The sequence below is a fragment of the Saccopteryx bilineata genome, chromosome 3 (assembly GCF_036850765.1).
Source record: "Saccopteryx bilineata isolate mSacBil1 chromosome 3, mSacBil1_pri_phased_curated, whole genome shotgun sequence".
NCBI classification, from domain to species: Eukaryota; Metazoa; Chordata; class Mammalia; order Chiroptera; family Emballonuridae; genus Saccopteryx; species Saccopteryx bilineata.
This window is the reverse complement of record NC_089492.1, coordinates 32,075,201-32,096,853: the sequence shown is the minus strand read 5'-3', so window position 1 is coordinate 32,096,853 and position 21,653 is coordinate 32,075,201. Positions and strand designations below refer to the sequence as shown.

At 40.5% G+C, this 21,653-nt stretch overlaps 2 protein-coding genes across 2 annotated transcripts in view; one reads left to right on the top strand and one right to left on the bottom strand.

Moving 5' to 3' along the window:
- Positions 1 to 279: 279 nt before the first annotated feature.
- On the bottom strand, positions 280 to 15,098 carry SLC25A32 (solute carrier family 25 member 32). Its single transcript, XM_066265898.1, has 7 exons — positions 14,673 to 15,098; positions 10,470 to 10,620; positions 8,029 to 8,114; positions 6,305 to 6,465; positions 5,826 to 5,939; positions 5,356 to 5,501; positions 280 to 3,928 (listed from the first exon to the last, which is right to left on the bottom strand). The coding sequence occupies exons 1-7, from the start codon at positions 14,824 to 14,826 to the stop codon at positions 3,793 to 3,795; spliced, it is 948 nt and encodes a 315-aa protein (XP_066121995.1). The 5' UTR covers positions 14,827 to 15,098; the 3' UTR covers positions 280 to 3,792.
- A 164-nt stretch (positions 15,099 to 15,262) lies between these two features.
- Positions 15,263 to 21,653, top strand: part of DCAF13 (DDB1 and CUL4 associated factor 13) — a 28,613-nt gene continuing 22,222 nt past the window's right edge. The window contains exons 1-3 of the mRNA XM_066265897.1: positions 15,263 to 15,398; positions 20,337 to 20,536; positions 21,467 to 21,574. Coding sequence (XP_066121994.1) covers positions 15,329 to 15,398; positions 20,337 to 20,536; positions 21,467 to 21,574 — 378 coding nt within the window. The 5' untranslated portion in view covers positions 15,263 to 15,328. The remainder of the gene's footprint in view (positions 15,399 to 20,336; positions 20,537 to 21,466; positions 21,575 to 21,653) is intronic.

Genomic DNA, 21,653 nt, shown 5'->3' with positions numbered 1-21,653 from the left:
AGTTATCAGTGGCATTAATCTTCATCCTACTCAAATATTTACCTGGTCAATAACCCCTTCCTTCTGAGTGTGCTCCTCCTATCTGATTGGTCTCCCTTTGCCACCTCTCAGATGTAGCCATATCTCTCTGTCCCATTTTCTCTCATTTCTCTTTATCCATCAAAAACCCTAAGAGTTCTCATATTCTGGTCTGGTCCCAATATTTCAGCTTTGTCTTCCCTTTCATTATCTCATTGTCAACTCACTGCTCAAGACATGTCACTGTGCTTTGTCCTATGGTCCCAAGGGTCCCTTTGAAATATCTTCCTTCAAGGCCCAGCTTAAATGTTTTCTCCTCCATAAACCCTGTTCTAATTCCCCCCTGGCTGTAAACTACCTCCATCAACCAAGTCCACACTACCACCAGCTTCCTAATTAGCTTCACTAGTATCCTGCTTCTTTCTTGTCTCCTAATTGTTCCTCTACACAACCACCAGAACGACCTCCCATGCATTTTAAACCCCTTACCATGGCCTATAAGATCTGGCCCCTGCTAATGTTTACCGGCCCGAGACTGCTAAGCACTTTACTTGGGTTAATCCACTCAATCCTGTCAGTAATCCAATGCCTTTTGTGTGCCTACATTATCCTGATTTGTGGTAGATTCTGTTGATGAGCCACCCAGACCCTTTCACAGGGCTGGTGCCCCCACAGCCCAGCGGCAGTGGGTGTTGGCTAACAAACAGCTCATGCCTCCACCTTAGTTGGAGGACTGACTGCCCTCAACTGAGCAGTCACCTCGCCACCCCTCCAGTTCCTCCTTCCCCCACTGCAGGCAGTAAAAACTGCCTGGCATGGGAACGTAACAGTTCAGCTCCTCACCTCGGGGCAGGACAACCTACGTGGCCCACCCACACCACAGAGTACACCATAGGGTACGGAGGGTGAACGCTGCAAACCTCTTCTTCCCCCACCGGATCCTGTTTTCTTTATTCCGTTGTAGATTCCTAAGAGCACTCCCTCAATAAGTAAGCCACTTGCCCAAGAATCCCCACCTCAGGCATTGTTATGAAGGAACTGATCCAAGATACCATTTTATAGGTGAGAAAACTTGAGACAGAAGTAAAGTGATTTGCCTCAGGTCCAACAGAAAATGAGAAAGCTGAAATTTGAAGCCTCTCTGAGGTCAGAACTTGAACTTTCTCACCATACTGTAACGGCCACTTGTCCAACCTCCTCTGGCCATTCATCCCTCCAGCCAAGTTACTTCCTGCCTCGGGGCCCTTGTACTCTGTGAGGAAAACAGCTGTTAGGCCAGCTCACTGGTTTCCCCACTGCAAGCACTTTGCTTGTTAGCGTGTGAGCACGTGGCAGAAAGCATGTGCGTGTGTCTATGAAAAGCTGTGGATGCTTTCCCTCGGGGACAATTCTTCCAGATAGCTCTCCCATGCCACTGCTCTCTCAGCCCCTGGGAGGAGCGGTTCCCTTAGTCCCTCAGCGACACACCTGTGAGGGCGGTGTTCCTGATCCCTAGCTCTCCAGTGTGAAAGTGGTTTTCCTTTGTTTCTTCGCTGGCCTGTCTCTGTGAGCCTCCAGTAAACTGGTAATGGCCTGATGCTTTCTGGCCCCGCAGTTCCTCTACCATCTGCCCGTATCCAGTGTGGACCTGCCTGGCCTCAGCCACCTGCGTTACACACTCTCGGTTCTCTATCAGTGTTTCCTCTGTCTCACTTGTGGCTTGCTTCCTCTTATGCCATGATTCAAGTATCTCCTCAAAGAGACCTTTCATGACCCCTAAGCATCCTAACAAAGTAACACGATTCACAACAGTGCTTTAGTATTACTTACAGCGTTTAATACCTGGAATCATATCATGCTGATTTTGTATGTTTCTTGTCACTAAAATGAAAGTTCCCTGAGGACAGGAGTGTTGTTTGGCTTATTTACTTTACCCTCAATGTTTAGGAACACAGCTGACACAGGGCAGGAGCTCAGTAACTGTTTGTTGAAGAAGTAAAACGAATGCTCAGTACTCTTACAGGGCTTTGTAGAAATCTTGCATGCTCTTAACCTAGAACTATAGTTATTTAATGTTTATATATTTATTCTGAAAGCCTGTATGCTCTTAAAGGACAGAAATTATGTTTTATTTGGGATACATAAGAGGCACTCAAATAATGCCACTACCTCTAAAACTCCAAATGTCAACTGCAGCTTGTCTTTCTATACAGCGATTGTTAGGATTTCATATGAATTATAGTCTAATCCAGAAGTATGAAAAAATACATCACATTTAATTTATAAAGTATTCCCGGACATGTTACAAGAAGTTATAGTAAATATAATTAGGTATTGTAATGCCAGTAGCCGCTGCAAGACCACACTGGATTTGGCAGGTGGTAGAGACTGCAGAGCCGGAAAGTGTTGGGCCATTCCCATTTAATAGTCTCGCAATGGTGGACGAGCAAACAAAGCAGGGGAAAACTGCTTCTTGGCAAACGAACAGCAAAAATGGCCCCTCACAGTGGCTGGCAGGCACTCTGCCATCTGCAATCCCCATTCCACCCTGAGTGCAAGCACCCACAGCCTTACATAGACTATTCACATGTGGCAGATCCAGTCATTAAAGTATCTGTATAAGGTGATCTATTTATAACGCCAGTGACTTATAGTCAAATATGCTAAATAAGGGCTGACACAGCTGGATTCTAGTTCAGATTTTATAAATTTAAAAGACACTAGGTAAAAAAAAAGACACCATGTCAAAAAAAATAATGAGATCCAGGATTATATTTTTTTTCTTCTTTTCCAAGTGAGAGGAGGAGGAGGAGGAGAAGGGGAGAGAGAGAGAGAGAGAGAGAGAGAGAGACAGAGACACTCCAACAAGCGCCTCGACCGGATCTACCCAGCAACCCCATCTGGGGTCATATTCCCAACCGAGCTATTTTCAGCGCCTGAGATGGAGCTTCCACAGAGCAACTCTCAGTGCCCTGGACCCATGTGCTCGAACGAATCAAACTATGGCTGTGGGAGGGGTGGAGAAGCAGATGGTTGCTTCTCCTGTGTGTCCTGACCAGGACATCCACATGCTAGGCTGATGCTGTACCAGAGTCAACCGGCCTGGGACCAGGATTACATTTTAAATTATAGTACAGCCTGAAAATAAAATCAGTGATGAAATGACAACAAACGGCAGATATTTCTCAAATAAAGAAATACATAACTTCTCAAATTTCTCTGTAGTTAGTGTATTCCAATTGAATTAAAACTAAAACACATTTACAGTAGATTATTTTTTCTCACCAAAATGTCCCATTTCTAAAATGGTCTGGATTTGGGCGACATCTTTTCCAGATAATCCTTAAGATTTAATTTGCCCATAAACAGTGATGACATTCTTATAAGAAGCCATTTTCTTGCTGTTGCAGAGGTCAATTTTAAAGCTAATCCAGGAAAATGAGTTCAGCAAAAAAAAAAAGCACATTCATCTAATCCATTTAGCAAATGGGGCAAATCAGCTTCTACTTGAACAATGAAATGGAGAAATCTGTGAGACTTCCCACGTGGTGTCAGTTTTACTGTTGTATCAATGGCGGCCAGTTCAGGCAGAGGTAGCCAAGTCCCGATACGTGGGGAAGGCAAAAAGCAGGAGAACACTGCAAAGACTTAGCAGTTTTTTGACTTCTAATGATTACAGACCAATTCTGATTATGAGCCACATTGCTGTGTAGTATTCTTCCGAGTGCTGTATTTCAAACACAAAGGAGCATGTTGCTGCCTTGGGCAGATGTACTGGACTTGTCTTCTTTTAGCTTACTTTTTCTCTTCTCTAAGGTCAAGTAAAAAATGGGACACATTTTCATATACCACAAAGGTAATACAGCAGGCTGGAGTCACTCGAATCAAATTGGGAGCGATTCCTTTGTAAAATCCACCAACGCCTTCTTTCCTTTAGAAAGAAAAAACAGATGTTTATTTTCCTATATAGCTATGAAGATACAAAAGTTTAACTGACATGGGGCTTGGAGCCAGCTGTCAAACCTCACTGTGATATAAGTTCATGTTTTCAATGTCCTCAAGTAATGTAGTTTATGAGCCATTTGTAGGGGCTTACATTCCTTTTATAGGCTGGTTGAGGAAGAGAGGGAAGGGACACCTCAAAACTGAACTAGAAAGTGCTTTAATAATCATCTTTTATTATTATTATTTTTTAGCAAGAGACAGAGAGAGGAACAGATAGGGACAGATAGACAGGAAGGGAGAGAGATGAGAAGTATCAATTCTTCGTTGTGGCACCTTAGTTGCTCACTGATTGCTTTCTCATATGTGCCTTGACCAGGGGGCTTCAGCTGAGCCAGTGACCCCTTGGCTCAAGCCAGTGACTTTGGGCTTCAAGCCAGCAACCTTTGGGCTCAAGCCAGTGACCTCAGGGTTTTGAACCTGGGTCCTCTGAATCCCAAGTTGACGCTCTATCCACTGTGCCACTGCCTGGTCAGGCTGATAATCATCTTTTAAATGCCTTTAAATGTATAAATGTACAGGAGCAGTAAATGACCTAATATAGGCATTAAAAACTTCATACACTATATAAATGTGAGACAACACTGAATGTAGCACATTCTAAAATAATTTATTTCCTTAGCCTAAAACAGGAATATAGCCTTGGACCTTATCACTTAGGTTATTGGTAAGTATTTACTAAATTGAACTAAATTTAAACATTCTAAATATTCTGCTCTGGCATTTTAGAATTAAAGATAAATAGGAGGATGTAAACCTATAAAAGTCTAACTATACCCATGATAATGAACAAGCATTCCTTCCATACGCGGAGAACAGTGCAGTGAGTCCTCATCAAGAGTCAAGTTCTGCGACTTGAAGCAAAATGACATAATAACAAAACCAACTTTACCACAGGCTAATTGATATAAACAAGAGGTAAGGTCCTAGAGCATCTCATAAACATTATAATGAAACAATGTAATTTAAGAACTTGATATATTTATAGACGTTATGGTGCTGGTAGCAAGTGTGGGGCCTTCTTAATTGCATTAAACCAAATCTTTTATGACTTCTTTTATTCAAAGCTATTCAACTATTTTAAAACATCTAAATTTTGTGTCAAAGTACTTTCATAGATCTCCTTTGATTTTTATAACCTATTCAGCCTAGATATTCTAATTTTACAAATGAAGCCTCACGGAGATTAGGTCCATTCCTTATATGTAGTAAATGGGAAATGGGAAAGCAGGGTCCGCCCGCCATGTTCTCACCACAGTACACTGGCTTTTGCTATAAAACTAGTGTCAACCAGACAGTTTAAGATTTGCAAGGTCCCAGCTAAGAGCCATCCTGATACACAATGCACGCTCTCACCTCCATGTCCTTGTGATTACATCCAATACACCCTCGTAAGACATATGCTGGTCCTGAAGACGAGCTCTCACAACTTGATATGGGTATGTCGCTGCAACAGCAAATATTTTGGATAGTGCTGCAACAGATATATATTCTATTGTGCTCTAAAACGACAACACAAACATGTCTTTTTCTTCAGATAAGATTTCTTTAAAAATATAGCAATATAAATTATATAAGAAAAACATTTAAATGAATCTATAAGTGAAAAATACTATTTCCCTTTTTAACAAAAGCTTTGAGCAATTAAGGGGTTCTATTTTTAACATCTGTATGTCATTGGCCTATGAAATATTTAACTATAAATTAAATTAGTGGCAGAGTCAGTATTCATCATCATAATATTCCCAAAGTAAGCATGACAACATTTCCATCTATTATACGCCTATAAAAGTAAATAATACATTTTTTTCCAAGAATCATCTTACCAACTGGGCTTCTGGTAATCTATTGATATGTTGGTTGTATTTCAACTTCAACAATTCATATGCCATAAACTGAAGGGCACCATGTGATGTTCCAAACAGCCCAGGAATAAACCCCTAAATCAAAACAATTAAAGAAAAAAAAAAAAACTAAAGTAAGCAATTTCCCAAAAGACTACAGCTTCCACATAAAGGAGTAAGGAATGGGTGACCTCAATGTGTGACTTAAGTGAAATGGTTACTTGACAAAGCTTTAGACAGTTCTCACACCCACCTGTGTCATGATATTACACCTTATGGTAACAGGGACACACAGCACAATCGCAATACTGTAAACTAGATTTCAGTTTTCATTAAATTGTTTCTTGTCTAAGTTTGGCTTCCTTTTAGGACTGACTACAGGTCATTCATAACCGGCACAGTAGAGCCAAGGGAAATTATAATGGTCAGTTATTAAAAATGTACTGATAATAATTCATTACCTTATACAATCCACGCACACCTTCATACTTATATATTTTCAGAAGTGTATCAAACATTCCTTTATATTGCCGCTGGGGTGGGTTAACAACACCATTGTACTGTAACATAAGGCGAGTTTTGGTTACCCATAATGGGTTTGTAATGCAGAGAGTCATGGCTCCTAAAAGCAGATTTAAATACAATTACTCAGCATACAAGTACTTTCTCACTTACAACAATCCAAATTAAGAATAGTCCAAAAAGAAAAGGGCTGCCCAGGATCTGTACCTGCAACAGTGGTAAGTGTCTCTGAGCCACAGTCTTAGGGCTAAAAGTAGACATCGTGTTAGGTGATCATAAAATGTTCCTCATGTGGTTAGTGAGAGGTAAAGTAAGAGGGAGATGGGGCCCTGGCTGGGTAGCCGGGTAGCTCAGTTGGTTACAGTGTCCTCCTGATATGTCAGGTTCCAGGTTCAGTCCCAGGTTGGGGCACATACAAGAATCAACCAATGAATGCATAAATAAGTAGAATAACAAATTGATCTCTCATTCCCTCTAAAATCAATAAATCAATTTTTAAAAATTAAAAAAAATGGAGGGGGGAGATGGAAATGTAAAAAACACTTTCCCTTTAGGGTGTGAGGATAAAGACACCCTAGCTTCTAAACAATGAGACCTGGTGTAGGAGAACAGCTGGAAGCCACAGGAAGCCAACTCTGATAAAGAGATACAGATACAGATTCAGAGGAGCAGGACACAGGCTAACCCAGAGGGGCGGCAGATTAGGGGAAAAGAACCAGGAATCCAGTACCTTAATAAGGTGTGCATGTGCACACAGATATCCGCCCCAACTTAACATGATCTTGCTCAAGTCCATTCAGATAACTACTACACCCCCCAAATTAAAGAACCACGCAATGTAATAAGTATTATTTCACATTTTTATAGAAAGTGACAATTTTGTATAAAAAGAAATTGAGGTCAGTTTCTCATCTGCAGTTTTCTAAGTAGTCCTTCGTTCAACAAATATTTATTGTTCCTGTGATTTAGATCTCTGCTAGCAGCTAGGTATTCAAAAATGAGTAAGATAGTTCTTGCCTTAAAAAGCAACATTAAGAAAGTAAGGCCTGACCTGTGGTGTCTCAGCGGACAAAGGATCAACCTGGAACACTGAGGTTGCGGGTTCAAAACCCTAGGCTTGCCTGGTCAAGGCACATGCAAAAAACAACTACTGTGAGTTGATGCTTCCTACTCCTCCCCCTCACCCCCTCCCTTTCTCTGCATCCTCTCTCTAAAATCAATGAATAAAATAAACTAAAATAAAATAAAAAAGGAAAGAAAGGCATGCAAAGTATCAAAGGAGTTTTAAAGATTTATGAGTGTTACTTTGTATTTCCTTGAGTATCATACACACAAGGCAATTAAACAAGGCTACTAAACTGTATGATTTGAAAACTGAAATTATATATACTTTAATTGAAGAAACACTATACTTAATCATTTTAAACTATTAGAGATGTATAACTTTTTAAAGTTTTACTACCCTCTGATAAGTCAAATTCTTGAAATCTATCTGGAGTAATTAATAAGAATACCTGCTTTTTAAGAAACTTCATGTGATCACTGATTAGTATAGTTGTAAGCATATTTAAACTCTGGTGTTCAAAGGAAAAAAGGCAAATAAAATAAAAAACAAAAGTGAAAATCTGACGTTTTAAATTTCACACACTGTCCACTGTCTTACCAGCTTCAGCAGCTGAGACAAGGTACTCCATTGCATTTAACTGTTCAGCTCTTCCTTCTGTCTTATATGACTTGATGGCATTGTAACTAAAAGAATACAACATGAGCAGTTTAGTAAATATCTGAGTAGGTGTCATAAAACAGTCAAGTCTGTTTTAAAGTGGTATCATAACAATGGTTCCTCAAAAGTGAATTGAAAGTCAATGCATAGTGCAGCCACAAAATGAGACCTTTTTCAAGAACGGATCTGCTGGAATGGTTTACTGTTAAGATTATACCTCTCCTCCCCCCAAACTTATATGGCTAGTAATACATATGTAAAGTATTTTAATCACACACGCTTCAATTAATAAAAGCGACAGGTGGCCCTGGCCGGTTGGCTCAGCGGTAGAGCGTCGGTCTGGCGTGCAGGGGACCCGGGTTCGATTCCCTGCCAGGGCACATAGGAGAAGCGCCCATTTGCTTCTCCATCCCCACCCCCTCCTTCCTCTCTGTCTCTCTCTTCCCCTCCCGCAGCCAAGGCTCCATTGGAGCAAAGATGGCCCGGGCGCTGGGGATGGCTCCTTGGCCTCTGCCCCAGGCACTAGAGTGGCTCTGGTCGCAGCAGAGCGACACCCCGGAGGGGCAGAGCATCGCCCCCTGGTGGGCGTGCCGGGTGGATCCCGGTCGGGCACAAGCGGGAGTCTATCTAACTGTCTCTCCCCGTTTCCAGCTTCAGAAAAATAAAATAAAATAAAATAAAAGCGACAGGAAAAACTGGAAGGGGGAAGGTATAGTGGTGGTTCAGTGACTGGGCAGACAAGGCAAAGAGAGACCAAAAAAGGCACCTAATAAATAAACATGTGCTGAATATCTATGTTCAGTTACCACTATAGTTGGCAAGTTTGGTAGGTAAATAGATAAATTCTATCAATAAATGGATTCTTCTTAACAGACTACCAAGTAACAAAAGATAAAAGATAACACAGGCAGTCTCAGAAAGGATTGAGAAAGTATGGCTGAGGTCACAGAAGGCTTTGCTAGGAAGTGGCATTGGCTAGGTATGGAGACACATACAGGTACAATAGGAAAACGGATGAGCATGAGCAAGAGTTATGATAAGGGTGAATGGGAAGACAGGAAAAACTGAGCCACACTTCAGTGGCAGACTGACATTTGGACTTTATTTGGCAGAAAATAGAAAACCACTAATGTGTTGTGTTTTTTTAGTGAGAGACAGACACAGGAAGGGATAGAAATGTGAAGCATCAATTTTTTGTTGCGGCTCCTTAGTTGTTCATTGATTGCTTTCTCATATGTGCCTTGATCAGAGGGCTACAGCCAAGCCAGTGACCCCTTCCTCAAGTCAGCAACCATGGGGTCATGTCTATGATCCCACGCTCAAGCCAGCGACCCCAAGCTCAAGCTGGTGAGCCCACACTGAAGCCAGCAACCGCGGGGTTTTGAACCTGGGTCCCCTGTGTCCTAGCCTGACGCTCTATCTGCTATGCCACCGCCTGGTCAGGCAACCACTAATGTGTACTTGAGCAAGGGAATCAAATCAGCCTATTTTCTCTCATTTCAATTTCTCTTAAAAAATATTTTGGCTAAGTAAATCTTTCTAAGCTTTACCAACACCATTCTAACATAAAACAAGTATACTGTTATATTATTAAAAACTTAACACATAAACTGTATATGTCTTGTCTTTAGGAACTCTCTTTGGAGAACCTACACCACTCTGAAATTCCTAACAGCATGAATTTGATACATAGTTTCACCCTTGTAAGTCTATCTTAGAACTGAAAATAAAAAACCACTTAACCAGTACTCAAGCTGAATTTTATCTTGCTTTCCCAGAGAGCAGCACACGCCCCTCCACTGCAGGTCGCAGCGGCTGCTCCCCACTCAAGTACACTCACTAGTTTAAACATGCCTGTCGCAGGCCCTTTCTGTGGTTGCTACAGTAAGCGTGCAATAGCAATTATTTCAAATGGTGATGACACGTTACATGTAAAGGACAAAGGAAACGGATGAGCTAGGAAGACGATGCAGCAGGTCAAATAAGAGGGAAGAAGAAACACGCCTCAAACTCTTTCAGCTAAGCAGTAGCTTTTGCTTTGTTTCCTGTGGTACATGTTGCTACAGGAACCCCAAGATCTGCTCTCTTCTGCTTTCCCTTTGGGATAAGCCATTTTCTGGAATTCATTTCAAAGAAATGGCTTCTGCAACTGTTTTTCCATTCCACCCCTTTGCCTTCTTCCTATTACAAACTTTCTTCCAGACCGAATGCCTCCGAGGACAGCTAACAGAGTATGGAACAAGCCATTTTGCTCTTTCGGACTCTTCCAATTCAAGGAAACTGATTAAATGACTCATCTTGCTTTATTAACTGGTATTTAAAAACATCACTAAAAACAAAAATTCCTTTCATTTAGTACTGGAAAATCTAGATCTACGCACAAGAAAAAGTAGAGTCCCCAGGATAAACCTGCACCCCAGACATTTGGGGTTACTCCTTGGTAGAGTCCCCGTAGTCCATCAAGTTTCCAAATGGTAGTCAGACAATGCAGAATTCCTTTATATTTTGGTCTCAGTTCCAATCCATCACTCACTGTGGGAAAAGATACACGAAGTCAGGTGAGGGCAAAGTTCAAGCTCTGAATCACATATAAACACAGATATTATACAATCATATAAAGGTGATAAATTCAGAAGAAAAACATATTTAGGTAGAGGAAATTTTCCAGGATTGTTTCATATTTTAAAATAAACACATTCATGAATTTATTCAAGTTTTTATGGAAGGCATTACTGAGAACTCAAATAATATTGTACAGTGTTGGATTAGCAGCTCTAATTAAGTTGGATTAGCTTAATCCAAGATTAAGAATTCAAATGGTCAAAAATATTACTCAAAAAATAAACTTACCCTTCAGCAGCACCTGTCATTTACCTCCTAACACTCTTCTTCAGGCTAGTTTCACACCATACTCCCCGGAAAATTTCCTTTGCAGCCTCCTTGTTTTCTGCCCGTCTTCCCACACAACAGGGACAGTCTCTCAATTACTAAGTTTATATTTTCGATTGCTGTCCCTGTACTCCATTCTACCTCTCTAGTCCTGATCTCATTCCTAACGCTTAGACCTGGCTTCTGTTTTTATATGGCATAAAAGATCCATCCATCTGGCAGCTTCTCAACTTTCTGAAATCATTTTCATTTCCACCTTTACCATTTTACCCTTTAGTTATACCAAACTACCCACTTACGGTTTCACACTAAGAGCGTATGCTAACGGAGTCAGGTGTACTGGCTTTGAATCTCTCTCAGTTCCACCACTGTGTGACCCTGAGCAAGTTACTTGATTACTCCATGACAGTTTTCTCACCCATAAAATGAGAACAATAATAGAACTCAACTCTAAAAATTACAAAGGATTACAAATAAAGCCCTTAAAATCCTGCGTGGCACATAGCAATCATTCAATAAGTATTAGTTTATTTATGCTACTGGCTCTTGCAATACTAGACCAAAACTCAACTGCATGTTATTCTTGTTACTGGACTCTGCATGTTGGTTCCTTGATTAATGTGTGGATTATTAGGTTTTCAGGTCATTTTAGAAAATTATTTTTCTACCTCATTTACATTCTTCTTTATTGGAGCTATCTCATCATTCTGATGATTTAAAATTACAGTCTACTCTCTGCACCTGCAGATTCAACCAACTGGGATCAAATATATGTAAAAAAAAGTTATGTTGTTGCTGATGTGTACTATGTAATTAGGCCTATGATGGCTGCATCTGAACTGAAGATGTAGACTTTTTTTCCTTGTCATTATTCCCTAAACAATATAGTCTAACACCTATTTACAGAGCATTTTACATTGTATTAAATGTTATCGGTAATCTAGAGGCAATTTAAAGTACTGTATACTTTAGAAGGCTATGCATATGTTATATGCAAACACTACATCATTTCATATAAGGACTTGAGCATTTGGGGATTTCGGTTTCCAGGTTTCCACAGCGGGAATCCTGGAACCAATCCTTTGCAGATACTGAGGCATGACTGTAACACCATCACTTTGCCAGGCTAAATTTGCTTCCCTGTAATTTCCACCCAACTTCTGTCTGCCCTTCAGATCAACATACAGTAAGGCAGCTCCCTCTGCCACATGACAATTCTCGGAATACTGAGGGTTCCACCCTCCCACCAGCTAAACTAGGTACTCCAGACATTTCTCATATGAAATGATTTCTAATTTCCCTTGACAAAGGGTTGTTCAAAGTAGTACTCTGGACACCTTTGAGTTTCAATTTGCATTTGGCTCACTGAAAAAGTCCAGATTTGATTTAATGGTACATTCAAGACTAACACCCCTGTCACAAGATACAATTTTATTATAAGGGCTTTATAAAGCATAAAAACTACAGCATTAATGCTGATGGCCAAGCAATTTTTATTTCATTTTGCCAAATTTTCCTTTTTTTTTTTCTTAAGCGAGAAAGATAGGAAGGGAGAGAGATGAGAAACATGTACTCATAGTTGTGTCCCTTTAGTTGTTCATTGTTTGCTTCTCATACCAGCTGAGCCAGTGACTTCTTGCTCAAGCCAGCGACCTTGGGTTCAGGCCAGGGACCTTGGCCTTCAAGCCAGTGACCATGGTTCATGTCTATGATCCCACGCTCAAGCAGGTGACCCCGTGCTCAAGCTAGCAGCGACCTCGGGGTTTTGAACCTCGGTCCTCAGCATCCCAGGTTGATGCTCTGTCCACTGCATCATGACCTGGTCAGGCCAAATTTTCATCTTTTCTACCACAATTTCCCAGCCAGACAGTGGGCTGTATTATTAAAAAACCTTGCTTCAACTCTTAGATCTTTAATTTTGTCTTCCCACCCAATTTCAATTGTCTTATCTGTCACCTCAGCCATACTGTCTCCTAATCCTCTCCCCATTTCAACAAGATTACCAATCTACCAATCTTCTCAGGTACCAAAACTTCTCCTTCCTCAGGAATGGTATGCTTATTGCACACTCTTAAACTCACTAGGCCAACCACATGATTCCTCAATGATATTCTCGACTGACATCTCTTCTGTTCCTAGACAAAAATTGCAGTAGAGACACCAAATCCTAGAGGCCAGTGCCCATAGCCAAAATCCAAAACTCTTTTCATGTTCAAGCCACTGTGTACCAGAGGGATTTCTAGTTGTAGTACTACAGTGAGTGGTTAAGTGCTAGTGGATTCAAGATTATACTGCATGGGTTTACATCCCAGCTCTATCTTTACAAACCTATGGCTTGTGTTAGTCCACTTCTATTATCCTCATCTGTATAACGTGGAAAATAAATTCACAGGGTTGTTCAAAGTAGTCAAGGAGATAATGCACAGTTCATCGCCTTGTTTTTAGTAAATGCTCAATGAATGTTATATCCTAATTTATTTATGTATGCACGCACCATAAACTCTATGAAAACTATATGACTTTGTGGGTTTTCTCTGAGGAATAATAGTCCATAATTTTCACTGATTTCCTTCATAGAATAGCTTCTTACCTCCAGTCCAACTGTCATAATTTGAGTCCTTCTATTGAGGAACTTCATGATCTAATCATGGAACCTTTACAGATACAGATGCATATGGCTATCAGCAAATTATAATTTTATTGATAGTTTATCTCTACTCATATTTTAGTATTTACGTTTATTCTAGTTTGCCCTTGGTTTTATTGGCTACAATGATCTTTTATATTACTAAGTGTCAAGCCTAGGATTAGACTGTAAGTTTCCCCAGAGCAAGAACTGTGTTTAGGTACTCCCGTATGCCATAGAGCAAATAGTAAGAAACAATATATAACAAGTGAATAGAATAGAATTAAAGTTCATTTAACTCTTTAAAATAAACCACTTCTGCAGATCTAATTTTCAAGGCAGAACTTAACATGTAAGAGTACTGAAACGACAAAAAATAGTTTGCAAATAAAGTTATCAAAGACCTTCTTTCAAACTATCTTTCCCAGAACTTAGCGCTGAATTTAACTTCTCAAGTACTTTGTGAATTTCAATATACTGCTTAACTCAAGACACTTAATTCAATAAACCTAAATAAAACACAAAATAGTATTTGGATTCTAGCTATCAACTCCTTCACAGGACCTTGTACCACATTATAAACGCTAGAAAACAAACCTTCAAGAGAATTCTATCTTATACCTGTTGGGGATTACTCCTCACACTGACTACGCACTCGCATTTGACTCTCAGCTGAGCTGCCAAACACGTGTCTACCCTAAGATTTCAAAGTACTTTCAACGGTTAATGTTTTGTACGTGTTGAGGGCTAAGCCCAAAGTGTGCCAATCCGTTTTTTATTTTACAAGTCAGGTTTTGGGTTCTACATTCTACATCAGTGAGGACTTTCTTCTGACTTTTTTACCCGTACTCCCCAGCCCTAGGGGAACACGGACGACGCCCGTCAGATCCCTTTACCAGGTCCCCTTCCTCGAATCTAGTTCCAGGTGAGCCCGGACTGAGAGCAATCTCCTTCAACGCTCGCCTCTTGGTTTGGAAGGAGCAGAGAATATTAAGGCCTCCTTTTGCGTTTTCATCACCCAGTTCGGGATGACAGCAAGAAAGAGCCCAGGGTCAGAACGGGCTCTTACCGGCAAAGCGTATCTTCACCAAGTCCAGCGGGTGCAGCGCGAGGTTGGACAGGACCCCGCCGCTCACACCCGCCACCAGGTTCTCATACCGGACGTGGCGGAATATCGTGCTCCACGCCGACGACCCGGGTGCCGGATGGCTACGATCAGTCATTGGCTCGGGGCCCGCTGATACCACGGCTCCTAGGGCCGAGGAGGTGGGACGGGATGCGGTGGCTGCCACCGTGGGAATTGCCACCCTGTAGGTGGAACCCCGGGGCACTAGCCCACTTCCGGGACCAGCGCGCGGACTAGGTAGCACGGAGCCGAGAGTCCCTGCAGCCAACGGAACACGAAACACGGGCGCCACAAGTCACACCGCGAGGAGCGCGAAGGAGGTGGGGCGCCCTCCTCCGCCCCTTCCCGCCCAGCCTCGCCCACAGCGGCGCAGGCTGTGGCTGGAGGAAGAAGATGGGAGGGCACAGAACCGCCCCCAGCCAATGTCCGCAAAACTACGGAGCGCCGCGGGGTCCAACCGAGCGGCCAGTTTCCATTCCGTGAAAGTCACATGGCAGGAAGTAGGCTACAAAAAGCGGAAGTAGCGTGTGCCAGAGAGGGGGCGGTACCCGGAATCCGGAGGGAAAGGCTCCTGGAAGCGGAGAGAAGTGGTAGCCAAGATGAAGGTGAAGATGCTGAGCCGGAACCCGGACAACTATGTCCGCGAAACTAAGTTGGACCTACAGAGAGGTGAGGCAAGTTAGTAGGGAGCCCGCCAGCCTTGGGTCTGAGTGAAGCTGGCGGGGGACAGGCGCTCTAGTCTCATTCTCTCCCAGCTCTCTTTCGCCAAGGCAAACTTTTTACAGATCAGACCGCGACGGGACTGGGTAGCGGGTAGCTTCTCTTGAAGTCTAAAAGAACTTTCTTAGTGGTTAGGGGGAAGTTGGTTATATGGAGAATGCTTCTGCTTTCCCTCGCCCCCCCCTCCCTTGCAGCTACTGCTCTCAGGTTGTTGAAAAGTACATCCTGAATGAGCCAAAATCGTGGATTGAAGTATTTAACAGTTAAACTGGCTTCTTTAAATTTTTATCCTGTTCTAACTTTTGGCCACTTTACGACTTAAAATTACGTATGTCTGGATATAGGAAGAGACAAAGGTGAAACTTAAAGCCGTCGGTTTTCACTTTTCAACAACTTTTGTAATTAGAAACGATTGAAATGAAATTAATGAGTTCTATATTTATCTATACTGGTGTGTTCCTCCATTAACATGCTCACTATTTATGAATTATATAATTGCTCATGATACCTAAATGACAAGGGACCAACCATATGTGAACAGAATATTCTTAGTGAAGAGAATAAGTTCAAAGGCCTTAAGGCAAAAATGAACTTGGGGGCCATGTCATCAGAGTTTGAGTAAGGGATAAGTGATAGAAGATGAGGCTGGAACAATATTTTGTTATTTTGATTGAGTCATAGAAGCTATCAACATATATATGAGCATTACTAAGAAGTAAATATTTACTCACAAGAGGTCTACAAGTTAAGTAACAAGACAGTGATGGTCAGAGGTCTCTAAAATGGATGTACTGGGCTATCCATTGCAGAGTAGAAAAAACAATATTCAATTTATGTTCTTAAAAAACCTTTATTTACATAATAACTGCATTGACACTGACATCCTCATTGAACAATATGTTAGTTACATGCTGTATATAATACAATAGGTATCCCAGGGAGAGACTGGAGGGTTGACACAGGTGTGCTTGTTCTATCTTTGGAATATTGCAGCACATTACTACAGTTTACATTTATTGGGGGAATAATATACACTGCTCACAAAAATTCAGGGAAATTTTATTGCTTCATAGTCGTTTTTAAATATCCCCTAATTTTTGTGAGCAGAATATTATTTTAAATTACAGAAACTTTATAATAATTTGTGAAGTGGTAGGGGGGATGAGAATCTTTTCCTGCAGAGGTTCCTTGGTAATATATGCCAAAGTTTTCAAAAGAGTTGTAGAGCATAATGGTGAAATAAGAATTTTTGAACTTGCTGAACTTTTCTGTGGCTGTGAACACTGGGTATGTGTTTTTATTTTTTATTTTAAAAAGAATATAACCTGTTATTTCGATGAGTGGTGAGGAAGTGATTACTTTTCCAAAAAATCTTGTGCTATGGAAGATCATTTTGAAAATATATAGTTAGAACTGTTTCCATCATTTAAAAAATTTTGTCCTGAATATAATGAAAGTGTCTTCTATGAAAATTCATTTTTTGACTACACATAAATATTGGTATACAGCGACTACCTTGTTGAGATTTTTTTTAACCTTTTTTAAAATTATTAAAATACCAAATAGTTGTAGGAACAGCTATAGACATCAGAGTAAATGGAAATTTCCTAGACATATTTTAGAAATAACCTTTATAAAACTAGTGGATGGGACTAAAATTAAGTATACTAAATAAACATAGCCAATTATGGATATCTTCTCTTTGAATCTGCTTCTTTTTGAAAAGTGCAGTAGGTAATTCTCACTTAGTACAGCATTATAGCAACTCAAACAGTTCCACTCTTTGACGTGTTCACAGTGATATGTCACAAGTCACGTCTGTTACTAGAAAACTGCAAAGTGAGGAATAGGTTTCCGTATGTCTGAGGTCAGTACCATGGATTAGCAAGTTCTGCTTGTGTCTTTTTCAACCATGGCAGCAGTTAAAACCAAACATTTTGATGAAAACTTTTAAATAATATTAGATTTAGATTTTAAAACATAACATCTTTAATCACATGCTTTCACTAAATAAATACTGTTATATGATTGAGATCTGCTTAAAAACTCTGTTATTAATGGGCACACAATCAAAAGTTTGAAGACTGCCACTATAGGGAGCCTTTGAAAGTTTTTGAGCCTGGGAGTGACATGCAAAAAGCAGAGTTTTAGCGTGATTAATTTGGTGATAGTGTAAACTGCCACCAAATAGAACAGGGATGGTCTTACAATAGTTGGAGTACAAATTAAGGGCCAAAACTAAGTTATTAGAAGTAGGAAAAGAAAGGAAAGAATGAATAAGAAGTACCGTATTTCTCCATGTATAAGACGCAACTTTTTTCTAAAAATTTGGGGTCTAAAAACTGGGTGCATCTTATACAGTGGTTGTAGTTTTTTTTACTTGCATTTTCTGCTTTTTCATGCTTGTTTTTGTGCTCGTTGTTGAAGACAGTGATTCGTCATCAGACACAGATGAGGACAAGCTAATGGATGGGAGTTTTGACAGTGATAAGGAGTTGTATGAATTTTATGATGACTAAAACTTGACTTCAATAACATTATGTAATACATTATTTTTTATATAATACATTATTAAGGTTTGTGTTATACATGGGGAAATGCACTATTTCAAAGAGACAGTGTAAGTAGGACTTTTAAGTTGTGGCACTGGGGAATGTGGAACATGGAATACATAAGAATGTGTTTAAGCTTTAAGCTTGATTGAATGTTGGATGTAGTACTATTGATGTAAGCAGCTTCCAAACCTGTAGAGAATTTTTATATGAATTTATTGAGCTGGACTGGCAGTTGCCAGGAAGCAAGATTTCAAATGCTCAGAAGAATGACAGTTTTGCAGTTTCTTTTATACATTTGAACAGGATTTTGTGCTCTCTTGAAGGTGGTTAGGCTTATTTCAAAGGCATGTTAACCTAGATGCACACTAACAATGGACAGGGCTTGCTTAAGGCAAAGATGAACCTTTTACTAAAGAAGTTACATGACCTGACAGGTGGTGGCACAGTGGATAGAATGTCAACCCAGAATGCCAGGGTTGCCCATTCAAGACTCAAGGTTGCCAGCTTGAGCCTGAGGTGCCAACACAATGATGGCATTGCAGGCTTGAGCTTGGCTCTACCCTGAGGTTGCGGATTCGATCCCAGGCGAAGGCACATATGAGAAGCAACCAAAACACAACTAAGTGAAGCAATGTGTTGATGCTTCTCTCTCTCTCCTGTCCTCTCTCTTTCTCCCATACCCCTCTTTCTCTCTAAAAAAGGAAAAAGTTACATGCCTGGGGTGTGATTCCCCACCATGACTTGCCCATTTAGGAATTTATGATCAAATCCCCCTGTGATGTTACTTTTTGTAGAACCCCTTTTTGGTCTACAAGACCATTAGTAGGGAATCAGAAAGACAAGACAGCACAGTGAAGTCATGGAGTGAGAAGATACACTTACCTTTAGACATTGAGGGTATTTGTATGTTTTTTAATTTTTATCTTTGAAAGAGTGAGAGGAAGGAAGAGAGGGTGGGAAGCATCAACTTGTAGTTGTTTTTACTTTAGTTGTACATTGATTGCTTCTTGTATGTGCCGGGACAAGCAAGTGTCCCCTTGCTCAAGCCAGTGACCTTGGGCTTTTCATGCCAGCAACCTTTGTGCTCAAGCTGGCAAGCTCTGGGATTGTGTATGATTCCCCTGCTCAAGCCAGTGACCCCATGCTGACGAGCATGCACTCAGAGCTTGCGACCTTGGAGCTTCGAATAGGTGACCTCAGTGTTCAGAATTGACACTTTATCCACTGTGCCACCACCAGTCAGGCAGTTGAGGGTATTTTTAGGCATATGGGCTTAGAATTATTTCCTAAATCTAGTTATTAACTGAGACAACATATTTGGCAGTATAGCATAATAGTTAAAAACATTGATTTTAGAGCCAGACTGCCTTGGTTTGATTCCTGACTCCATCACTTCAGTTTCCCCATCTATAAAGTGGGAAATAGTAACAGACCCTAACCCATAGGGTGCTGTGTAGATTAAATGAGTTAATAGAATTCAGGGTTTGGGAACCTATGGCTCGCGAGCCAAATGTGGCTCTTTTGATGGCTGCACCTGGCTCACAGACAAATCTTTAATAAAAAAAAACAACGTTGAAAATATAAAACATTCTCATGTATTAAAATCCATTCGTTTCCTACCGCTCATGTTCATGGCTGCAGGTGACTGGAGCCAATCACAGCTGTCCTCCGGGACAACACCAAATTTTTATTAGATAATGCGTATGGTACACGGGTTGTTGTATGGCTCTCGCGGAATTACATTTTAAAATATGTGGCGTTCATGGCTCTCAGCCAAAAAGGTTCCCGACCTCTGATATAAGGTATTTGCAGCAGTGCCTGGCACATGGCAAACTCTTATTTGGAAAATCATAGAAAATGCTCAATAAGTAGTAGCTATAATCGTAATCACGCCAGTGTATGTCTGTCACTACAGTGTTTAGCAGTGTTAAGGAGATTAATAATGTCCCCTGCCACACAAGTTGCTTAGAGTTCATTTGGGTAAGCATTTATCATGCTCTTGTTTTGTGCTAGGCACTGCTCTAGGCATAAAGAGTACAAGTGAAAACTTACACCAGTTGAAGGATGTAGTAGGACATGTAAAAGGAGAAGCTGTGTATATGTATAGGGTCTAATTATTTCGCAAAATATATGCATTCCATGATTTCTTGGCAATTTTGAAAAGGTTTCTGGACAAAAGGTTTCCTATTTTTATATTCTCCATAGTGCTAGGTCTAGGACAGGATCCCTAACAATGGCTTATTTCATAACACATTGAATGGTTAGCTGAAGAAGACCACAGGAAATATTAAATGTGAATTGTTTTATTAAGAGGAGTCATTCTTATTTTCAGTTCCAAGAAACTATGATCCTACTTTACATCCTTTTGAGGTCCCACGAGAATACATAAGAGCTTTAAATGCCACTAAACTGGAACGGGTATTTGCAAAACCATTTCTTGCTTCTCTGGATGGTCATCGAGATGGAGTCAATTGCTTGGCAAAGCATCCAAAGAGCCTGGCTACTGTGCTTTCTGGCGCATGTGATGGAGAGGCAAGTGTCACTCTAAATGTTGGTATTTTAAACTAAAGATAGCTATACTGTGTTATAAATAGTCTTCCTTTAGTTTTAATTGGTTTGATTTTATTTTTATATGTTCTGTTTTCTTTTAATTCTCAAGACTGAATTGAATTAATATCTCCAGAAGTTTCTTATATAAACCCAGGAAATTAAAAATGTAGTAGCACCTGACCAGGGGGTGGCTCAGTGGCTCAGTGGGTAGTGTCAGCCTGGGATGCTGATGACCCAGGTTCAAAACCCTGAGGTTGCCGACTTGAGAGTGGGCTCATCCAGCTTGAATGTGGGCTCACCAGCTTAAGTGTGGGGTCACCAGCTTGAGCGTGGGATCATAGACATAACCCCATGGTCGCTGGCTTGAGCTCAAAGTTTGCTGGCTTGAGCAAGGGGTCACTGGCTCAGCTGGAGCCCCCCCTTCCATCAAGGCACAGATGAGAAAGCAATCTGAACAACTAAGGTGCTACAACTATGAGTTGATGCTTCTCATCTCCCTCCCTTTCTGTCTCATTCTCTTGCTAAAAAAAAAAAATGTTACTTATGCCTTAATTTAATAGTAAACAATAAAATGTTTATAATAAAGATATTTCAATGTAAATTTTATTAATAACAGGATGTTGTTAATAACTCAGCACTTATTTCCCACTCTGGAAATAAAGCAAAGAAAGAAAGCCTTGAAACACTTTGAACTATTGAGTATTTAAGAGATTGAATGTTCTGCTTGTTGGTGTATGTATCCTTAAAAGATTGCATTATTTTAATCTAGCGGATTTTTTTTTTAAGCTTTCTGGTAGAATGATTCATAGCCTTTTTAGTTTTGAATTTATTTTTCTTAGAATGTAGTATTTCTGTGCCTGAACATTTTATATTTACAACTTATTGAAATTCCCTGGTATACTTTTATCATAGGTTAGAATTTGGAACTTGACCAAACGAAACTGTATCCGTACGATACAAGCACATGAAGGTTTTGTACGAGGAATATGTGCTCGTTTTTGTGGGAGTTCTTTTTTTACTGTAAGTATAATGCAATTAACTTGTTAACCCTTTTCAACATGTAAAGACTAACTGAATATTTTCTGAATTCATTTATTTC